The 22,454-nt window shown below is 39.2% G+C and overlaps 1 protein-coding gene across 5 annotated transcripts in view; it reads right to left on the reverse strand.

The window, feature by feature from the left end:
• The window catches only part of ptk2ba (protein tyrosine kinase 2 beta, a), a 366,968-nt gene that overhangs the window by 210,717 nt on the left and 133,797 nt on the right, over positions 1 to 22,454 (reverse strand). For all 5 annotated transcript variants that reach the window (XM_039749531.1, XM_039749530.1, XM_039749527.1 and 2 more), the window contains exons 2-4: positions 21,782 to 22,035; positions 16,323 to 16,501; positions 15,609 to 15,696 (exon numbers count right to left, since the gene is read on the reverse strand). In XM_039749531.1, the coding sequence (XP_039605465.1) occupies positions 15,609 to 15,696; positions 16,323 to 16,501; positions 21,782 to 21,985 (471 nt within the window). In that variant the 5' untranslated portion in view covers positions 21,986 to 22,035. The remainder of the gene's footprint in view (positions 1 to 15,608; positions 15,697 to 16,322; positions 16,502 to 21,781; positions 22,036 to 22,454) is intronic.

Genomic DNA, 22,454 nt, shown 5'->3' on the forward strand with positions numbered 1-22,454 from the left:
GAAATTCTCCGCTCAGCTAGCTCCCTCCTATTAGCAACATTTACAGAAGCCAGAGATAACCAATCTCTTCCACAAACCTTTCGCCAAGCACTAATCACTGTCTTTCCAAAACAAAATAAGGACTTATTACAATGTGCATCATACAGACCAATTTCACTTCTGAATAACGACGTTAAAATACTCTCTAAAATCATAGCTAGAAGGATGGAGAAAGTGCTCCCCTCAGTAATATCACAAGACCAAACTGGATTTATTAGGGGCCGACACTTATCTTCAAATCTTCGACGCCTGTTTAATGTAATATACTCACCAACTAAATCAAACACCCCAGAAATATTATTATCATTGGATGCAGAAAAAGCATTGACATGATTGAATGGAAATACCTTTTACTATTTTGGAGAAGTTTGGGTTTGGCCCGAACATTTGTGCATGGATTAAATTACTGTATACTAACCCAGAAGCTTCAGTTTGCATCAATAACATTTGCTCAGACTACTTTAAACTAGAGCGTGGCACAAGACAAGGATGCCCTTTGTCACCACTGCTGTTTGCAATTGCCATTGAACCACTGGCAATACATTGTCGAAATACTGATCAGATAAAGGGGATTAGCAGAGAAGGACTGGAACAGAAAATCTCATTATATGCAGATGACATGGTACTGTATATATCGGACCAGAAAATTCTGTGCCTGCAGTCTTAGCAGCACTCACAGAATTTCAAAAGCTCTCTGGTCTCAGAATTAATCTGAATAAAAGTGTACTCTTTCCGGTGAATTCGCAAGCATATAATATTAGATTAGACACCCTTCCTTTTATCATTGCAGAACAGTTTAAATACCTCGGGTAAACATCACAAGTAAACATAAAGCTCTTTATCAACAAAATTTCGTCGTCTGTATGGAAAAAATTAAACAAGACTTGCATAGATGGTCAACCCTTCATCTCACACTAGCTGGAAGAATTAACACTGTTAAGATGAATATTCTTCCTAAGCTCCTTTTTATTTCAAAACATACCAATATACATTAATAAATCGTTCTTTAAGCAATTAGATTCAACAATAACCTCATTTATTTGGAATTCTAAACATCCACGCATCAAAAGAGCGACCCTACAAAGACAAAAGGCAGAAGGCGGCATGGCTCTACCTAACTTCCAGTTTTATTACTGGCGCAAATATACAGTCGATAAGAACCTGGACACAAATAGAAGAACATACACAGGCATGGACCGCAATAGAAGTAAAATCCTGCAGTACTTCTTTGTATTCCTTGCTTTGTGCTCCAATAAACACACGTTATCGGCAATACACTATGAATATAAAGTAGAAAAAAAAAAGATAAACCTCTTTCAACCCTCACAAACATATGCAGTTTTTAATATCTGGAAAAAATAGCAATGCAGAGAATTCACTCAAGCTCCATATGTGCAAAGCATACAATTATACAACTCAAAATTATATATCGAGCACATCTGTCTCGACTAAAACTCTCAAAATGTTTCCAGGGCATGATCCAAACTAGGTCACATGTTCTGGGCCTGCTCCAAATTAACATTATTCTGGACAAAAATTTTTAATTACCTCTCAGACAGTCTTGGACTCACAATCCCTCCTAACCCATTAACAGCTGTGTTTGGGGTTCTTCCAGAGGGTCTTAAAGTGGAGAAAGACAAACAAATTGTGATTGCATTCACTACACTGTTGGCACGCAGACTTATTCTGATAAACTGGAAGAACCCAAACTCTCCTCTTTTAAGTCAGTGGGAAACTGATGTGTTATATTATTTAAAATTGGAAAAAATCAAATACTCAGTTAGAGGATCTGTGCAGACTTTTTCAAAACATGGCAGGATCTAATCAGTAATATTTTGAAATGATTTTATAAAGCACAGAGAATTTGTTGATTTAGGTATTTTTAAAAGCCTTAAATTTTACACCGTTTGGCTTGCTCTCTCTCTCAAGGGTGGGGATCGATCTGTTCTTAGCATAATTCTTTTTTTTTTTGTAAAATTGATTGCTATGTATTGATTGTAATAAAATTAATAAATAAAAAAAAAAAAAAAGATAAATTAATAAATATAGAATAAATAAAACAAATTAGTATGTTAATTTTTCATCGCTTGACAGACTCTCTTTGCCTACCTACCTGTAGTTCAGTCGAGACATTGCCAGCTCAGGAATTTTACAAAGTTTGCATCGCTTTGTTGTAAAAAAATGTTTTTAAAGCAAATGTGATTGGTCAGTAGCAATATGCTGATCTTGTATGATGACCTCGTCAGTGTCTCGATCGTTCTATTTTCAAAAATCGGGAGTGGATCTCCCCTTGACTTTCTCATGTACTCAGATATGGAGATGGATATTTGAGGAGTAAACCGCAAGACAATGATTTTTATATTATGTACATTAAAGAACCATCAACAGCAAATCAAATTAATAATATATTGAATAATTATTATAAAAGTAAACTTGAATAAATCGGACTCTGCAGCTGCATGAATTAAAAAAAAAAAATCAAGTATATGCTCAGGTAAAGTACAATGTCCGGTTGGTGGATTTGGCCCAAAAGTTAATACAGATCTACAATTTTGGTGTAACAACCACATGCCAAATTTCATCCATCTATCTCATTGCATTTTTGAGTTATCATGTTTACATAAACACACACAGACATAATTCCAAAAAACGGTATTTTCAGAGTCAGGGAGAGGTCTAAAAACGTCAAGATTCATCAAAATCTTGAGGTTTCTCTATACTTTGTATATGAAAAAGTAAAAACGATTTCTCCTGTGCAAAGTGGCAGGTAAATTACTGTCAACAAAAAGAAAGCACCTGAGAAATAAACTGAAACGTTACTCGCTTGTGATTTTACTGTCCATACGTGAAAGGTTTTGTTGACCGGCACATTCCAATTTCAGGCGTTTGAATTACATCTTGGTATACAACAAGCGTAAAGAAAGGTGGCACAGTAAATCGCTTTCTATTTCAAACGTTTTACGCGCCAGTATTTTGTAGACTGCTCTGTCACTGCAAATGCTGTGTGAACACCCGCCCTCCGTCACCAGCTGCCATTCACTGGATGAATATACGTGGGTGGCTCATGGTGGATGACTTTCTGTTTTAGAGTTAAAAGTTGCAAGCGTTAATGACTAACGGCAAAAATATTCATTCAAAAATGAAAACTAAAAATATTTTAGTAAATTATAATTTTATTTCAGTTAGTCTTTTCAGCTACTTTAATAGTTTCGTTTAGTTTTAGTTTTTCATTTCGGTTTTGTTAATTATTTATTTCAATTTACTAAATTTTTTTTTTAATAATAGTTTCAGTTTTGATTTAAGTTTTCGTTAACTATAATAATCTTGGGTGGTGGTGGTGTAAGGGTGTGGGAGATATTTTCTTGGCACACTTCAGGCCCCTTAGTACCAATTGAGACTGAAATTCTGCACAGTACATTTTTGAAACACAGAAATCATAACTGACAGAGGACAAGATAGACATAATGTATTGCTGTTGTAAGACCCGTCGCTGCTGCCACTGTTGTCCTTCTTCTTAACTGCCGACATTTTCACATTATTGTACCTAATACAGCAGTTATTAGAACTTATTGGAACATTATTACATTTTGGAGTTAGTGTAAGGCTTAGTGAGTGTGCATCTGCAAAGGAAAAAAGAGTTAAAAGTTACCTGATGAAGGCCACACAGCTAAGGGGTTGTGTCTTTCACTGCGCGGAAATAACCTTTAAGTTTTTTCCATTAATAAATTTTGTTTGGGGTACATCAGTCAATGTTAAGTATGTTTGAAGTGTGAGACTTTCCTGTGCTAAATTTCATCTTTTGTGGGGAGGTAAGATGGGTGGGATTTGCAGGGAATCAGTTGGCAATAATGCAATGCAATGTAAAAACTGAATACAGGTTGAGAATCCCTGATCCAAAATGTCTGGAATATTTGCATATACATTATGAGATATCTTGGGGAGACCCTTGATCAAATGGGGAACTGCAGCTAAACCAACTAAATGATGACTTGTGTGCCTAATGATTCACATCGCCAAGATGTTAATATACTTTGACGTGATAAACATATGACACCTCAAAAGTGATGAATACGATGCACAGACTGCATTTTACTTCCCTTTCAAGAGGTCCAATTCTACGCATCTGCACTGTAGAACTGTTTTGGTTTTTCCTCAGTTTAGAAATGAGGACATTAGAGGGTCAGCTCAAGTTGGACGGTTGGGAGACAAAGTCAGAGAGGCGAGATTGCGTTGGTTTGGACATGTGCAGTGGAGAGATGCTGGGTATATTGGGAGAAGGATGCTAAGGATAGAACTGCCAGGAAAGAGGAAAAGAGGAAGGCCTAAGAGGAGGATTATGGATGTGGTGAGAGAGGACATGCAGGTGACGGGTGTGACAGAGCAAGATGATGAGGACAGGAAGATATGGAAGAAGACGATACGCTGTGGCAACCCCTAACGGGAGCAGCCGAAAGAAGAAGAAGAAGAAGACCAGTTTATGTCAGCTACATGCTGTCGTTTCTCAGAGCAGTGGCCAACAGATCGACAATATATCTCAAACAAACCCTCTCTCCATCACACCCGCTGTGCTGGAAGTCATTAAATGCCCATCGAGGCACTACGTTTACATTTGATTTTCATATGGTGTGGGTGTTCATACATTAAATTATACATAATTATATAAAAATGATATGTAATGTTGTTGCCCGTACACAGAGCAATTTACTGCATTCATATTGCAATAAGGGCTACTAGTGAGTCTGCTTTTGTTAACTGTGAGCTGTGACATTCTATTAATGTACAAATTATCTGCAACTTTAACGGTGCTGCGCAGTACTTTTGAACCCAAGTGTTATTGTGTCGCTTCACTGGGGACAAATTTTTTTGTGCTTTGTGTCTTAGTGGAAATCGAGGCTTCAGATGGTACATCCATATCTACCTCCACATGGCCAATTGTGTGGAGCTCTAAGCCTCACATCGGACTCACCCCTACCACAGTCCTGCTCGGAAAGAATAAATCCATTTTGAATCTGCAAATAGTTTATTCACATCCACATTTTGGCATTAGCAAATATACACACTCATATCCAAGTAATAAAAAGAAATGCATGGTGTGGAATTTTCCACTTGTGGCATCATGATGGTGATCAAAAAGATTCGAATTTTGGAGGTATTTCTGATTTTGGAATTTTGGGTTAGGCATCAATAAGACCGGTATAATTCAATTACAGTGTTCAACACATTATAGATTAAATTCTTACAATTACATTGCTTACTGACTTACCACAAAAATCCCTGAAGCCAACAAAAAAAGTTGCAATGCGGGGCCACCTTAAATTCCTTCGCACCTGTCCTCATCAGTGTCTTTGTTTTGCAAATGTGTCGATCAGCATAAGCAGCAGGCAGCCTGCTATCCAATATCCCACTGACGCAGCTGTAGTTCTCCCAACTCAAGTCTCTTTATCTGGGTGTGAGGTGCCTTCAGTTATATTGGGTAAATAATATATCGTTATTTAGAACACATACATTTCACGTGTGTTCCGTGTCTACAACGATCTGTGTAAATGTCGGATGACACAAAATGCAAGGCAAGAAATGCGGAACATATACCTAAAACATGGCTATCTATTATAAAAAAAAATCTTGGAAGGAGACGAGACATGATTTTGTCAGAGAGACACACGTCCCGCGAGACGACGCGTGGTACACATGCAGAGCAGGTTAGAGATAATGAAGTACGAAAATTTGAAAGTCTCAAAAAAAGGATAGTAAAGATCACATTAGCGCAAACAAACAGAAATTACTACTTGGTGAAATAAGTGAACAGCGAAAAGAGATCAAATATATTGTTCGGATTTAAACTTTTAAGTCTGAGACTTGTAAATTGTCTAATTCGTGTTGCCAGTGAGAATTAAAAGATTCCAAAAATGTTGGAGAGGTATGAAGTCCCATGAGATTGAGACTTTTATCATAAGATTCTTTCAAGTCACGCCATACTTTCAACCATTTTCAAACAAGACCACGGTCATCTAACCACAGTCGTGTGAATGCTTTTGTCAGACACACTTCCTGCACTCTCAGCTCTTATAAATTTTATCAGGACAATAATTTTATATGTTCTAGATGACACGTCAACAACTAAGCAAAGAAGAAAGAGCAGGGACAAACAATCAAAAAAGTTGTTTTATTTATTAGAGAAAAAGAAAACGATATTCACTCATGGGCAGTTATACGTTGCGTTGTCACAATGCAAGTCCAAACACAGCATCAAAATTCAATGCAATCTTGAAGAAAAGTTAATTCCAAATGTCAGTCAATCAGTCAGTCATTCTCTAACCTGTTATATCCTAGCACAGGGTCACGGGATGTGCTGGACCCAATCCCAGCCAGCACAGGGCACAAGGCAGGAACAAATCACAGGCAGGGCGCCAGCCCACCACAGAGCACACACCCACACACCAAGCACACACCTGGGACAATTTAGGTTCGGCAATGCACCTAACCTGCATGCCTTGGGACTGTGGGAGGAAACCGGAGCACCCAGAGGAAACCCACACAGACACGGAGAAAGCGTGCAAACTCTACACAGAGAGGACCCAGGATAATTGCAAATGTTGTTTTTACTAAAGTTTTAAAGTAAAAGTGAAAATAATCCATATGTAACAATTCCCATGAAAACAACAATCTCTTTAAATTGTATATCTGGTTAACCAAACCCGAGGGTGGGAGAATAATTGATACAATTTTGACGTGAAATGTTGAATGTGTGAAGACTGTTCAAAAGTTCAAATATCAAATAAACAATTTCACATAAGGTAAAACAAAACAAGTGCACCTTTATTCAAGAATATAATCAAAGAAAAAGAAATTATACAATTTACATATTGCTGATGAAGAGAAGGAAAGGAATTTATGGTGACTAGGCATTACAACTTTTTTTGCAGGCTTCAGGGATTCTAGTGGTAACTAGAATTTTGTTACTTGCCATACAAATATGTTTCTAAGCAAATTAAATGTAAATGTTATAAATCTCTTAAAGAGCTGGCATTCTATTTCATATAACATCTGAGAAAACGAGTGCAACTACCCAATTAGCATCCCTGGCCCGGATTGCCCTGAGTTTTAGATTTGGACTGGAGAGGTTTGTCAGTTTTTACAACATTCCATGACTGCCTTTTTACTTTTGACTTTGCATTTATTAAGAAAAAAAGATTCTAAGCTTTAATTGAAATGTAACATTTTGTTGTGAAATGTTGTGAAATATCCTGCCATGCATTTCATTAATGGTCTCACAAAAACTGAGAAATCTGTGTACAGGTAAGGATGACTAAACATTTACTTAAATTGTTTGTTAATGTAAAATAGTAAATGTAATGTAAATTTAAAAAATGTTAATGCTTTATTTTTGATTGCCATGTGCCTTTGGTAAAGCTTGGGAAGAGTAAGTAGAAACAAAGACAAAAAGGAAACAAAAGAAACTGGACAAGCAAGAGAAGACCAATCAGTCTATCAGGCTCATCTGACTAATTCCTAAGCTGTCCCAACATCTTATCCAAGTTTTTCTTAAAGGTTGTCACGGTTTCTGCTTCAACTCCACATCTGGGTAGTTTGCTCCAGATTCCCACAATTCTTTGAGTAAAGAAGTGCTTCCTGGCCTCGGTCTTAACTGCACTTCTCCTTCATTTCCAAGACAGGCATATTGATTAAGTTACACACTAAACACTGCAGGTAGCTGGCAGCAGCCAATCAAGAGCTGCTCTCACCTGCTCACCACATGCTGTCAATAAATGAACCATTTACCGACTCAGTCCTTGTAATTGTTCAAGTAGTTAGGGCTGTTTTATTATTATTACTAGCAGAATACCCGCGCTTCGCAGCGGAGAAGTAGTGTGTTAAAGAAGGTACGAAAAGAAAAGGAAAAATTTTAAAAATAACGTAACATGGTTGTTAATGTAATTGTTTTGTCATTGATATGAGTGTTGTTCTCATATCTATCTATATATATATATCTCTATCTATCTATATATATATATATATATATATACCCGCGCTTGGCAGCGGAGAAGTAGTGTGTTAAAGAAGGAAAGAGAAAGAAAAGAAAACATTTTGAAAATAACGTAACATGATTGTCAATGTAATTGTTTTGTCACTGTTATGAGTGTTGCTATGATATATATATATATAGCAAAATACCAGCTTACAGCGATGTCATGTGTTAAAGAAGTTATGAAAAAGAAAAGAAAACATTTTAAAAATAATGTAACATGATTGTCAAAGTAATTGTTTTGTGTATTTGGCGGCAGCGTCACGAAGTTGTTTTGGTAGCTGCATCAGAAAATGTACCACAACGTCTGACACGCCTCCTTTTTACTGTTTTCTCACAGCTTGGATTGCTGCTGTCATATATGCACACACACACACACACAGACACACACATACATACATACATACATACATATACATACATATATATACACATACATATCTTCATATCTACATATCTATATACATATCTACATATACACATAGCTACATACAGTATACACATATATATATACATACATACCTATACCTATCTACATATATATACACACACATACATACATACACACACACAAATTATATATATGTGTGTATGTATGTATGTATGTATGTATGTGTGTGTGTGTGTGTGTGTGTGTGTGTGTATATATATATATATATACACACATACATATACTTGTGTGTATGTTTGTATGTGTCTATATGTGTGTGTATAGGTTTGGTCACTGAGTGCAAGGGAAAAATAATAAATTATAGTCTATAAGTTATTAAACAGTAAAACATTAACGTTTTAAGAAGTACAGGTACATTGAAATTACATTTTCTATGTGAACGTTCAAATTTGTGCCTCTGGTAATGTGCCTTACCGGCATTTAAAGAAAATTAGTTTTGTGTCCTCTGCAGTGTTAAGAGAAAGGCTTTGGTTTGGGATAAAAGGAAAAAGCCCTTTTTTTTTTGGGGAAAGGGGGTTTTTTTTGTTGGGATAGGGGAGGGGAAAAAAAAATGGAATTGCTAGAATTTTAATACAAATTTGAAAATTGTTGTAAAACAATTTTAAAGCAATTGATTGCAGTAAAATATGCTGATCTTGTATGATGACCTCGTCAGTGTCTCGATCAGTGTCTTTCATTTTAAAAAATCGAGTGGATCTCCTTGACTTTCTCATGTACTCAGATATGGAGATGGATATTTGGGGGAAAAACCCGAAGACAATGATTTTTTATATTATGTTTAAAAAACCATCAACACAAATCAAATTAATAATATATTGATAATTATTATAAAAGTAAACTTGAATAAATGGGACTCTGCAGCTGCATGAATTAAAAAATCAAGTATATGCTCAGGTAAAGTACAATGTCCGGTTGGTGGTTTGGCCCAAAAGTTAATAGGATCTACAATTTTGGTGTAACAACCAATCCAAATTTCATCCATCTATCTCATTTGCATTTTTGAGTTATCATGTTTACATAAACACACACAGACATAATTCCAAAAAACGGTATTTTCAGAGTCAGGGAGAGGTCTAAAAACGTCAAGATTCATCAAAATCTTGAGGTTTCTCTATACTTTGTATATGAAAAAGTAAACGATTTCTCCTGTGCAAGTGGCAGGTAAATTACTGACAACAAAAGAAAGCACCTGAGAAATAAACTGAAGCGTTACTGTTTGTGATTTTACTGTCCATACTTGAAGGTTTGTTGACGGCACATTCCAATTTCAGGCGTTTGAATTACATCTTGGTATACAACAAAGCGTAAGAAAGGTGGCTAGTAAATAAGCTTTCTATTTCAAGCGTTTTCAGCCAGTATTTTGTAGACGCTCTGTCACTCAAATGTGTGTGAACACCGCCCGTCACCAGCTACCTTACTGGATGAATATCGTGGTGGCTCAGGTGGATGACTTTCTGTTTAGAGTTAAAAGTTGCAAGCGTTAATGACTAACGGCAAGAATATTCATTCAAAAATGAAAACTAAAATATTTTAGTAAATTATAATTTTATTTCAGTTAGTCTTTCAGCTACTTTAATAGTTTGTTTATTTTAGTTTTTTATTTGGGTTTTTTTAATTTTTTTTCAATTTACTAAAATGTTTTTTAATAATAGTTTTCAGTTTTGATTTTAGTTTTGTTAACTATAATAATCTTGGGGTGGTGGTGGTGTGGGGGGTGGGAATATTTTCTTGGGACACTTGACCTTAGTACCAATTTAGACTGAAATTTAAAAGTACATTTTGAAAGAGAAATCATAACTGACAGGGCAGAAGACATAATGTATTTCTGTTTTCTAAGCCCTCCCGCTGCCATTTGTCCTTCTTCAACTGCAAACAATTTCACATTATGTACCTAATGAGAGTTTAGAACTTATTGGGAAAATTATTACATTTTAGGTGTGTAAGCTTGTAGGGGTGCATCACAAGGAAAAAGAGTTAAAGTTTCCCGTGGGAAAACCCCCCTAAGGGTTTTGTCTTTCACTCTTTTTGGGAAAAAACCTTTAAGTTTTTCCATTAATAAATTTTGTTTGGTACATCAGTCAATGTTAAGTATGTTTGAATTGTGAGACTTTCCTGTGCAAAATTTTCATCTTTTGGGGGGAGGTAAGAGGGGTGGGATTTGCAGGGAATCAGTTGGAAATAATGCAATGCAATGTAAAAACTGAATACAGGTTGAGAATCCCTGATCCAAAATGTCTGGAATATTTGCATATACATTATGAGATATCTTGGGGAGACCCTTGATCAACGGGGAACTCAGCTAAACCAACTAAATGATGACTTGTTGCCTAATGATTCAATGCTAAGATGTTAATATACTTTGTTGACAAACCCAACACCTCAAAAGTGATGAATCGATGCAACTGCTTTTTATTTCCCCTTTCAAGAGGTCAATTCGATTCCACTGTAGAACTGTTTTGGGTTTTTTCCCCAGTTTAGAAATAAGGGGCATTAGAGGTCAGCTCAAGTTGGGCAGTTGGGAGACAAAGTCAGAGGCGAGATTGCGTTGGTTTGGACATGTACAGTGGAGAGATGCTGGGTATATTGGGAGAAGGATCTGGATAGAACTGCCAGGAAAGGGGAAAAGAGGAAGGCCTAAGAGGAGGATTATGGATGTGGTGAGAGAGGACATGCAGGTGGCAGTGTGAAGAGCAAGATGATGAGGACAGGAAGATATGGAAGAAGGCGATACGGCTGTGGCACCTAACAGGAGCAGCGAAAGAAGAAGAAGAAGACCAGTTTATGTCAGCACATGCTCGTTTCTCAGAGCAGTGGCCAACAGATCGGACAATATATCTCAAACAAACCCTCTCCATCACACCCCGTTGGGGAAATCATTAAATGCCATCGAGGGCACTACGTTTCTTTGATTTTCATATGTGTGGTGTTCATACATTAAATTATACATATATATAAAAATGATATGTTTTTGGCCCGTACCGACAATTTACCATTATAATAAGGCTACTAGTAGTTCTTTGTTAACTTAGTGACATTCTATTAATTTCAAATTATCTAACTTTAACGGTGTCGCAGACTGAAAGGGTTTTTGGGTTCAGGACAATTTTTGTGCTTGTCTTAGTAATGGGCTTCAGTGGGTACATCCATATCTACCTCCACACGTGTGTGAGTAACCCCACATGGACTCCCCCCTACCCCAGTCTTGGAAAAAATCCATTTTGAATCTGCAAATAGTTTATTCCCTCACATTTTGGCATTAGAAATATACATATTCCAGTAATAAAAATGCATGGTGGATTTTCCCCTTGTGGCATCATGATGGTGATCAAAAATTAGAATTTGGAGTACGTGGAAGCGCCCTTTGGAAGGGTTCGAGTAGTTTGGGTATTTTTGCTTTTGGTGCAGGATGAGTAGCCGCTTTTTTTTGAGGGGCCGTTTTGAAGGGGTTTTCGGCCCTGCAGGACTTTGCTAAAAGTTAGGTAATAGATTGTACCAAGTTTGCCAAACTTTTGCCTCAGTTCACGACCACACAATCGGTATACGAACAAGCCAGTTTCCCTTTCGGTTTGTGCGCGCCGATGATTTCCGCACGTGTTGCACTGTTCTCGGTCAGACGTGCGTGCTTGCACGTGCGTGCCTGCTTTCGCTGTGAACTCTTTGTGCTCTATTTCATTTCCCTTCCGGTTCGTATGCGCCGATTACTGTATTTAAGCACGTGTTCAGCCTCTCCCTCAGTCAGACGTGCTTGCTTTACTTGTGAACTCTTTGTGCTCTAAAGTATTTCGTGTGCTTTTGCAGTTAACTATGGCTTCTAAGCAAGTGAAGAGTGGTGAGAAGAAAGTTTTGAAGAAAATTGAAATCAAGTAAAGAAAGAAATTATTGAAAAGTATGAGAGTGGCGTTCGTGTTACTGATCTTCGCACAGAGTACAAGAAGTAAAAATCTACGATTTTGACTATTCTAAAGCAGAAAGAATCTATTAAAGCAGCTGATGTTGCAAAAGGAGTTACAGCGTTAACCAGGCAGAGGCCTCAAGTGCTGGAAGAGGTGGAAAAACTGTTGCTAGTGTGGCTGAACAAAAAGCAACTTGCAGGTGATAGCGTAATCGAGGCGATGTTATGTGAGAAAGCCAGGAAGATTTATGGAGATTTGCTGCAAAACTATCCTTCTATGCATGGTAAAAGTGAGAAATTTAAAGCCAGTAGAGGATGGTTTGAAAAGTTTCGCAAGAGAAGTGGCATTCATAGTGTGGTAAGGCATGGAGGGGCTGCTAGTTCCGACGCTGAAGCTGCGAAACAATTTGTGAAAAATGTCACAAAATTAGTGGAGGACAAAGGCTACATCCCGCAACAAGTCTTCAACTGCGACAAGACCGGATTGTTCTGGAAGAGGATGCCAAAGTGGTCCTACATTACCCAAGAAGAAAAGGCTATGCCCGGCCATAAACCAATGAAGTACAGGTTACCCGTTTTGCTGTGTGCTAGCGCTAGTGGCGACGTAAAAATCAAGCTGCTACTCGTTTACCAATTTGAGAACCCTCGTGCTTTCATGCAGCACAATGCAAACAAAGCCAGACTGCCCGTGATGTGGAGGGCAAACATGAAGGGTTGGGTCACAAGGACCTTGTTTTTGGAATGGCTGCACGAGGCTTTCGCTCCCGCCATGAAGCGATATCTCGGAAGAGAATAACCTGCCTAAAAAATGCCTTCTTCTAATGGACAATGCACCGGCACACCCTCCAAATTTGGTTGACGATAGGGTCGAGGAGTACACCAGAAACCCAAGAAATCACAACAGAGAAAACATCTGAAGGAAAACATCTCTCCATCATGAAGCCAGACTCTCCCTCAAAACTGTAACCTCCTCTCCACCCAGTCCATCCTCACTTCATGCCAGAACTCGACTCATGCAAGGTTAGTTTTCTTGGTGGTTTGCAGTTAGTTTTTATATTACGGATTTTTCAAATGTTCATTTTTTGGTTCGTAGCGTGAATTGTTGCAATGTTACTTTTCTCTTTTTTCAAATGTTCATTTTTCCCTGTGCTTAAAACTCATTAAATAAAGTGTTTAAAGCGAGTGGTTCGTAGCGTGAATTGTTGCAATGTTACTTTCCTTGGTTTATTAAATTAATTAAATTTTTCAAATGTTCCTTTTTTTCCCTGTGCTTAAAACTCATTGAAAAAAAAAAAAAGCGATCGGGTCGTAAGGCTATAGCGCACGCAAACTCTTGCAATGATAATTTTCTCTGTTGCTCAAGGTTTTCTCAGTGTTATTCAATGTTTTTACATTTAGTTTACTATTACAATGTGCTTTCTATGGTATAATTATATTTGTGCTTGAAAATCTTTAAAAAATATATTTACATACAGTTCGTACAGTCTGGAACGGATTAATTGTATTTACATAAAATCCTATGGGGGAAATTGCTTCAGTTCACGACCAAATCGGTTTATGACCAGAGTTTCAGAATGAATTATGGTCGTGAACCGAGGTTCCACTGTATGATGATGATGATCAACTCATTTTTTGAAATAAAAACCTCTACTTTCTGGTTCATTTGTTTGAAAAGCTACAGTGCTAATGTAAGTCATGTAGTTTGCTTGTTTAACTGCTGAATCCACATTCATCGTTACTGCTTATTTTTTCCTGTACTGCATGACATATGGGTGTCATCTTTGGACTTTCCAAGTGGGTACATATTTGCATGGGTTTAAAGGGTGAAATAAGAGTAGATGTCAGTATGCTAAAATATATTTAAAATATGCACAAAATTCTGCAACAAAAAAAGAAAGGTACAACACTTACAAATGACAGATGCTGAAATACAATTACAGTACATGCACTGATAGAAACCGGCAAATTACAATATTCAAAGTTTGTTCTTCCACCTTTAGCATATTTGTGTTGATACACATTTATATCAGTGGTTCCCAACCTGTTCTTTCCCCTAGAAAATGTTTGATTTATGTACGCACCCCATGAAAAAGCAAAGTCACATTTGAAGAAGAAGTCACAATTCTAACTTTCAAACCACAAATTGAACCACATACAGTACTGCAAGTAAACAAACTGAACTCAGAATAATAAGCTTTTAAACTTAGTGCATGCAATTTAAATATAAATTGACTAATTCGCCTTAATAAGTCTCAATAATTGTGTAAATGTGTCCCCCCTGAAGCTTAAACACTCAATTGACAATCTGGGGGTTGGGGTATCCCAACAAAGCATCAAGCGTCATAAGGCAATGACACACAATCAATGGTTTTGGGGAACTGAAGACCCCCACAAAGCAACAGGTAAACCATAAAACACAGTCGAGGAATTCTGTCTTCCAATGACAACAGCACTGCAGTTCAAAACCAGATGTGCTGCACGGTTCAAATTGCTGTGCTACTGCCAGGGCCACCATCAGAAGAGATGGCCAAAGTGTAAGCAGCAAGAGTTAAATCCAATTCAGTCCCTAAGGCAGCAAAATGTTAATCAAACCTCAAAGTTATTTGCCTTTGCATAAGCCCCCTCTGCAGCAAAGAACCCATGTGCATTTGTGCGGCTCATTCAGAAGTGACAATTGTACGCATGAGGCTTGATTCTTTTCATGTCACAGAACAGGAGCGCTGACTAATAAATGACCTATAAATGACGGCACACCGCAAGACCCCGACTGCACCACAATAAAGTCGAACAACGCACCTCACTCAATTCTGATGAATCAGGACGCAGCCCTCGTCTTTGTTGTACCCACTAAAATGTCATCTTGCAAGTTGAGAAACCCTGATTTAGACACTTCTTACACAGCAATGCATCCCAGTATATATACATATATCCATTCATTTTCTAACCCGCTGAATCCGAACACAGGGTCATGAGGGTCCGCTGGAGCCAATCCCAGCCAACACAGGGCACAAGGCAGGAACCAATCCTGGGCAGGGTGCCAACCCACCGCAGATATACATATATATGTAAAATATTTTTCCATTGCAAATGTATTATATAAGAAGATGATCCGCAGTGGCGACCCGTAACGGGAGCTGCCAAGAGAAGAAGAAATGTATTGCTTTTTGGGACAGCCATACAGAACAAAAGCAAGTAGCACAAACCTGTAAGTAGTAGTACAGCAACGTTGTCTTGTCATCTTTAAATTTTTCTAAAAAATTCTCTGGAATATACCGGACTCGTAAGTCATACCTGGAAAAAAGCAGGAGCAGAGACAGTACGTCACAGATTAGCAGAATATGAGGGACAGTCATAAGTCAAACCCATAATTTCAGAAATAACAAAATTAAAAACATGAAAATATAAGATGTTTAGTTTATGATAGTGGAATAGCATCTGGCCACGAAAAGACTACAGATAAAATGAGTAGGGAGGGAGGAGTACAAAGCTCGCCTGGAGGGTTGGAAGAGAAAGAGAGAAATAAAAGAGGAATTGTCCATTTTGGAAGAGCCATTGTACAGGTATTGTTGTGAATAAATCACTTATTTCAACCTGGGACTTGTGTCTGCGTGGTAATGTTTGAGAGTTGGGGTGCTGAAATGCCCCCCCTACTGGTCACAATATATGATTTAACATTACCTCGTCAGAATTATGAGTACTGTTTAATGGCTTAGTACAAAGGCCTCACTTGTCACCCAGTTTATTTATCCCTGACTGTGCTCAGTCACAGCTCCTAGAGAAGAACACACAATGCAAATACTGGGCCATAGTGTACGGTATTCTTAGTGCTGTATATAATTTGTAAAATAAAAAAAGGCTTATCGAGTTACCTTTACCAACTCCAGTAACCATCCACTTACACACTGAAAATTCTTTACCTCCATTCTGCTTCCACGTGGAGTCGCTCGTATTTCTGTTCTACATCTCCCACTGTCAGTTCTGGGTGAAGCCAGTGGATTTCATCTGATTTCAGATGCTGCAGTCTCAATCCATAGCAGTTATTGTTTGTAATGCCCGGGCCTATTCTTCCACTTGTGAGGATTGACTCAATAATTTCCTAAGGAAAAAATAAGCAATGAAGAGGACATTGAAGGAAATCATAAACCAGAGCAGAGTCCAAACTTTGTGCAACAATCATAAATGACAACTGTTTCATTTTGTGTAGTGCTTGGGATTTAATTCTGTTTCTTCTCAGCACATCCTCATGATCCCCCTTCCTTGCTGGCTGGCTGGCATTTTCTTTTGCCCACTGCATTGCCCAATCAGAATGGAGAGTGCCAAGTGACTTCCCAGACTTCCAAATGGGAAGTGCATGAGAAGCAGCACGCTCCTTCTGTTTCTACTCTACATACATTCTAATGAATAATGTTAATTACATAAAATAAGGGAGCTTGAAATAAAAAGGTATTTAGCTTTAAAACGTTTACTTCAGTATCTACTAAATAAATAGTATAAAAACATTAAAGGATTTCAGCTCAAAACAGCCCACAATTGCTCATACATGTCAATCCAAACACATCAATCAATCCGCACTCAATAACCCACAGTGACAAAGACAAGACGTGTTTTCAGAATGGCTCGCTCGCTTGCTCGCGCTCTATCTCTAAACGCTTCCTATATAATCACAACGCGCATCGTACACGGGGCAAAACGATTTTCGCGATTTTCTTTGTAAAAAATTAGGGTGTGCGTCTTACACGAGGGCACGTGGTACACAAGTAAAAACGGTATATTGTGCTTTTTGCTTTTATTCTGATTCGCTTTTGCCCTTTTGCCCCAAAACACTATGCCTGCTAGGTTAATTTTTTCTGGTTTCTGACCCCCTGCTCATTTCTGACATTGTGGATCCATAGCTCTTGTCACACAAGCGCATCAGTGGATCTCCTCATAGACTTAATTGAGGTACGTGATAACCCACCAGGGTGAAAGGGGGCGCTATTGCTAACATAACCTTCTCTCCCCACTGCACAGGGAAACCTGGAAGCTGGCGTCTTTTGTACTTGGAGCAACTCGCCAGATGGCAGATTGGCGCCGTATTCTGAGGCAAACAGCCAAATACTTGCCTCAGTTTAGACGTTGTTATATTAAAAATACTCCGATTTTCAAAGAGGGTCGATATGATAAAGCCAAAGCCAAATCCACCGCCCTACTGATCCAAACTAACTCCCGAGTTTAGGTTCCAGGCGGTGCATTGCTTGTGAAGTTCTGTCCCTGTCAAGATGGCTTCTCCTCCAAGCTATTTGATTGCCCTTCCATCCATCTATCCATTATCCAACCTGCTTTATCCTAACTACAGGGTCACGGGGGTCTGCTGGAGCCAATCCCAGCCATCACAGGGCGCAAGGCAGGAAACAAACCCTGAGCAGGGCGCCAGCCCACCACAGGGCGCACACACACCCGCAAACCAAGCACACACTAGGGACAATTTAGAATCGCCAATGCAACAAACCTGCATGTCCTTGGACTGTGGGAGGAAACCCAAGCAGACACGGGGAAAACATGCAAACTTCACGCAGGGAGAACACAGGAAGCGAACCCAAAGCTAAAGTTTCTCAAAGCTAAAAATATGGAAAATTCTTGAATAGCCAAGCCAGTCACCCGATTTCAATCCAACTGAGCAGGCCTTCCATGGGCTGAAGAGAAAACCTAAGAAGACAAGCCCCCCCGAAACAAGCAGGAGCTAAAGATGGCTGTATGAGAGGCTTGGTAGAGCATCACCAGAGAAGATCCTCAGTGCCCGCTGTTGTCTACGAATCTCAGACTTCAAGCAGTCATTGCATGTAAAGGGTATGCGACAAAGTCCTAAATATGACAACGGCTTTGATAGACCTGCCATTGTTATGTCCCAAACACTATGGTACCTTGAAACATGCACTTTGATCACGTCTGAATTGTTTGATTTGTAATTTTAAACTATGGAGCCGAATGGGAAATCAAGGAAAGAATGAGTCTTTGTTCCAAACATTATGGAGGGCACTGTATACCCTCAGGCAGGTGCTGTGTCAATAGGCTATAAACCAGAACTTGTGGCACTTCACTCGCCGGGCCCTACATTGAATTAATAGGAAACTGCATTCTGCTTGGCATACCCTTTAGGATCATTTTAACCAAAGAAAGATGCTCTACTGTATAAAAAAATCATCATTAACAAAGAGGCTTAGAAGGAGACTACTGCGGGCAATGTTTCAAACTGTGTGCGCTTTATTTGCATCTCAATTGAAAATTTCAGATTTTTTTGTCACCATCTGTCCCGGTATTGTGCACTGCCAGTTCTTTTCCTTCTCTTTCTGATTTCTAATTGTTTCCTATTTCAAATGTGGAGGAAACAGCAAAGACATTCATGATTTGATTTCTGACTGAGTAGGAGAAAGAGCATATTTATCTGACTGCTGAGTATTATACTCAAAGATATTTTACAATTGGATGCATTAAAGCCGCCTCTAAATGGTACTTGTCAATAAATACAACCACTTCTGAAAAGCATAACCACCCCCTCATAATCAATCGAGCCACCAAATGACGAAGTCCTTCTCATCACATAAATAACCTGGTTACCTTAGTGATTTAAAAGAAAAAAATAATACAGACACACAAATGTGAACATCTACAGCGCATTCAGAAAGTACTGAGACCCCCTCACTTTCTGCTCACTTCCTTATGCTGTCGATTTCATTTTAAAGGGATATATATTACCCATTTCTGCTCATCAATCTTCACTCAGTAACCCATAATGACAAAGCGAAAACACATTGTCAGAAAAGTTTGAAAATGTGTGAAATTAAAATTATAAGTGGCGGGCTGGATGGACTGGCATTCCACCTGGGGTCCAGGATAATTTCCTATCTGGCCAGGAGGCTGTAATGTATAAAACACAAGAATGGAGACATACCTGAATGGTCCTCAGTTTCTGTCCCAGTCGGGATGATCAAATAATGGATGGAACGAGTGAATTTTTAGAATAATTTATCCCCAGCCACAAGATCTGTCAGGGCTCCCCTGGCAGAAACCCAGTATGGACACTCGCCTGGGTATTGCAGAACAAAAGGGCGACTCTATCGGGGTCTTAGGGTACCGCTGTGAAGAATGGACCTCCTATTTTGGGGAGCTTCTGTATGACCCGGAAGTGCTGACGTAAAAGCAGCCGCTCTACCTCTTCCAGCAGAGTCGGAGTTGGGAGGCAGAGGGCGAAACTCATGTGGAGGAGTGGAAGGAGACGGAGGAGGAAAAGGATCTTTACTAATGACACAGTATATTGCTGGACTGATCGTACAATCCTCTGAATGTGTTTCTGGGTAATAAATATCTTTTGTTTTATCCTTAAATGGTGGTTGGTGGAGTAGTGTCTGGTGTTTGAGACTCAGTGGTACACACTTGTGATAAAAAAAAATAAAAATATGAAATCTGTCACATCTCTATATATATAAAATCCAACGTCTGTCTGTCTGTCTGCCTGTCTGTCCACTTTTCTCGCGAGAACTACTTAATGGATTTAGATCGTTTTTTTTCTATAATTTGCTTGAACATGCCGGTTGATTTTGCGACTTCTCTCATTGCGTGATGTATCACAGTTCGCTTGCAGTACCAATTTATTCGCAGCGGGGCCCTCCTCACTCACACTCCAGCCACTGGGCGCATACCGTACCTCCGCTTAGCTAGCGAACGAGAGAGCTACTTAACAGATTTGGATCAGGATTTTGTCGATAATTTGCTTGAATATTCTGGTTGATTTTAGGACTTCTCTCATTGCGCGATGTATCATATTTCGCTTGCGGCACCGATTTATTTGCACGAATCCGAGAGAGACACAGTGGGCCTCGGCCCTCCTCACTCACGTGCCAGCCTCGGGGCATAACCTGACCTCTGCTTAGCTAGCGAACGAGAGAACTACTTCACAAATTTAGATCAGGTTTTTTTTTTTATAATTTGCTTGAACATTCCGGTTGATTTTGCAACTTCTTTCATCGCGTTAAGAACCTAAGAGAGGCTGCGGGCCGAGGGGAGGGGGAAAGAATGAAATCAGAAGGAGGGAGCCAGGTGGGGCCCTCCTCACCGACCTGTTTCACTAATACGCGGGCAAAGCCACAGGGAACTGCTAATATTTATATAAACTTTCAGATCCTTTGCTTTGGCACTACATATTGTGGTCAGGAGCCTCTGAGCTCCTTGAGATATGTTGAGAACTTAACTGGAAACCACCTTGTGGAAAACACTAATTGATTGGACATTGTTTAGAAAGGCACATTCACTGTACAGGTCAGGGCAAAAAGAAAGCCAGGGGACTCTCTGCAGACCTCTGTGATCAAATTGCTGTGAGAGACAGATCAGGACAAGAGAATTTCTAAAGCTCTGAGTGATGAGAAGAGAAGACTCAATAATTGTAAAATAGATGAAGTCTGGAAATACCAGGACTCTTCCTAGTGTTGACCATCTGGCTAAAATGAGTAAGTGGGCAAGAAGGGACTTGGTCAGGGAGATGACAAAGAACCCAATGGTCACTGTAACAGAGCTTCAGAAGCCCTCTGCTGAGATGGAAGAACCTGTCGGGAAGGATAACCATCTCAGTAGCATGTTATCAATCAGGTGTTTGTGGTAGCGTGGCTAGATGGAAGCCACTCTTGAGTAAAAGGTATACGACAGTTTAAAATACTCTGAGAGCGTGAAGAAAAATAAACTCTCTACTCTGATGTGACAAAAACTGAACTGTCTGGGCAGAACTCCAAGCACTATGTCTGGTGAAGACCAGCCACTGCTTATCATCTGCCTAACACCTAAAGTGAAGTGCTGTGGGGGGACAGGGAGACTGGATGAATTCAGCCAAATACAGAGAGGTCCTCGAAGTGCACACCACCTCAGACTGGGACAACGTTTCAACTTTGAGCACAACAGTAACCCGAAGCATACAGCTTTGGGACGCGTCTCTGAGTGTCCCTGAGTGACCCAGAGTTAAACACCAAAGACACTGTGTGTCTGCCATCCAATCTAATGGAGCTTGAGAGCATCTGCCAGGAAGAATGGGATCAACTGCCCAAATCCAGGTGTGCCAAGCAGGTAGAGACTTACCAAAAGGACTCAACGCTGAGATTGCTCCAAAAGGTGCTTCTACAAAGTACTGGATTAAGGTTTCACAGAGGTAAGTTTTTTAATTTTTAATACATTTGCAAACCTCTCTGTTCTCACTTTGTCATTATGGGTTATTGAGTGTAGGATGATGGCAAAAAAATGGAAAATGTATCCATTTCAAATGAAATCTACAATAAACACAATAAAAGGTACAAAAAGTGGAGCAGTCCAAAGACTTAGCTATCCACAGTGCACAGTCGACACAGACCATACTCACCCTAATTTCCCAGGAGCTGTCACATTTGACCAGTTTGAAGTTCTTGCCCAAGTTGAAACTGTTGCTAATGAAGCAGACTTTAAGGATCTTCACATCACCTCTGTCACCGGGGATAAATACATCAGAAGGTTTCTCTGGAAAATCATCCAATCCACGGCCAAAATCCACCTTGCTCCATCCCGGGGTGCTAGCAACTCCTGCCATTTCACCTTTCACTTTGGCTCACAGTTGAATATCAATCATCACATCAACCTCTGTAAAATAACAACATGACAAACATACATTTACTTAGCTGTCATACTTTCATTTTTAATCGTCAATTTTCAAATGCAATACCGGCTATAATACTAAGGCTGAAGTTCCAAGGTAAAGTAACCCCTCACAAGGACATGAACTTACTGCCTGATAAGGCTCACACAATTAAAAATACACGGAAGCCACAGCACAAACATTTTTAACAGGCAGTGTGGGAAGAATGAGCCAAAATGTGCACAGCTTTGACGTTTGCTCTTTTGTGTTTATCTTTGTGCGTAGTCAAGCCCTTCATTATGGCTCCAAAACGATCTGCTCCTGCTACCACTTCAGGGGCCGTGCCCAAGCATCAACGGAAGATGTTAACGACTGCTGAAACGGTAAAAGTTTTGGATATGCTGAAGGAAGGGAAAAGCTACAC

The sequence above is a fragment of the Polypterus senegalus genome, chromosome 3 (genome assembly GCF_016835505.1).
Source record: "Polypterus senegalus isolate Bchr_013 chromosome 3, ASM1683550v1, whole genome shotgun sequence".
Lineage (NCBI taxonomy): Eukaryota > Metazoa > Chordata > Cladistia > Polypteriformes > Polypteridae > Polypterus > Polypterus senegalus.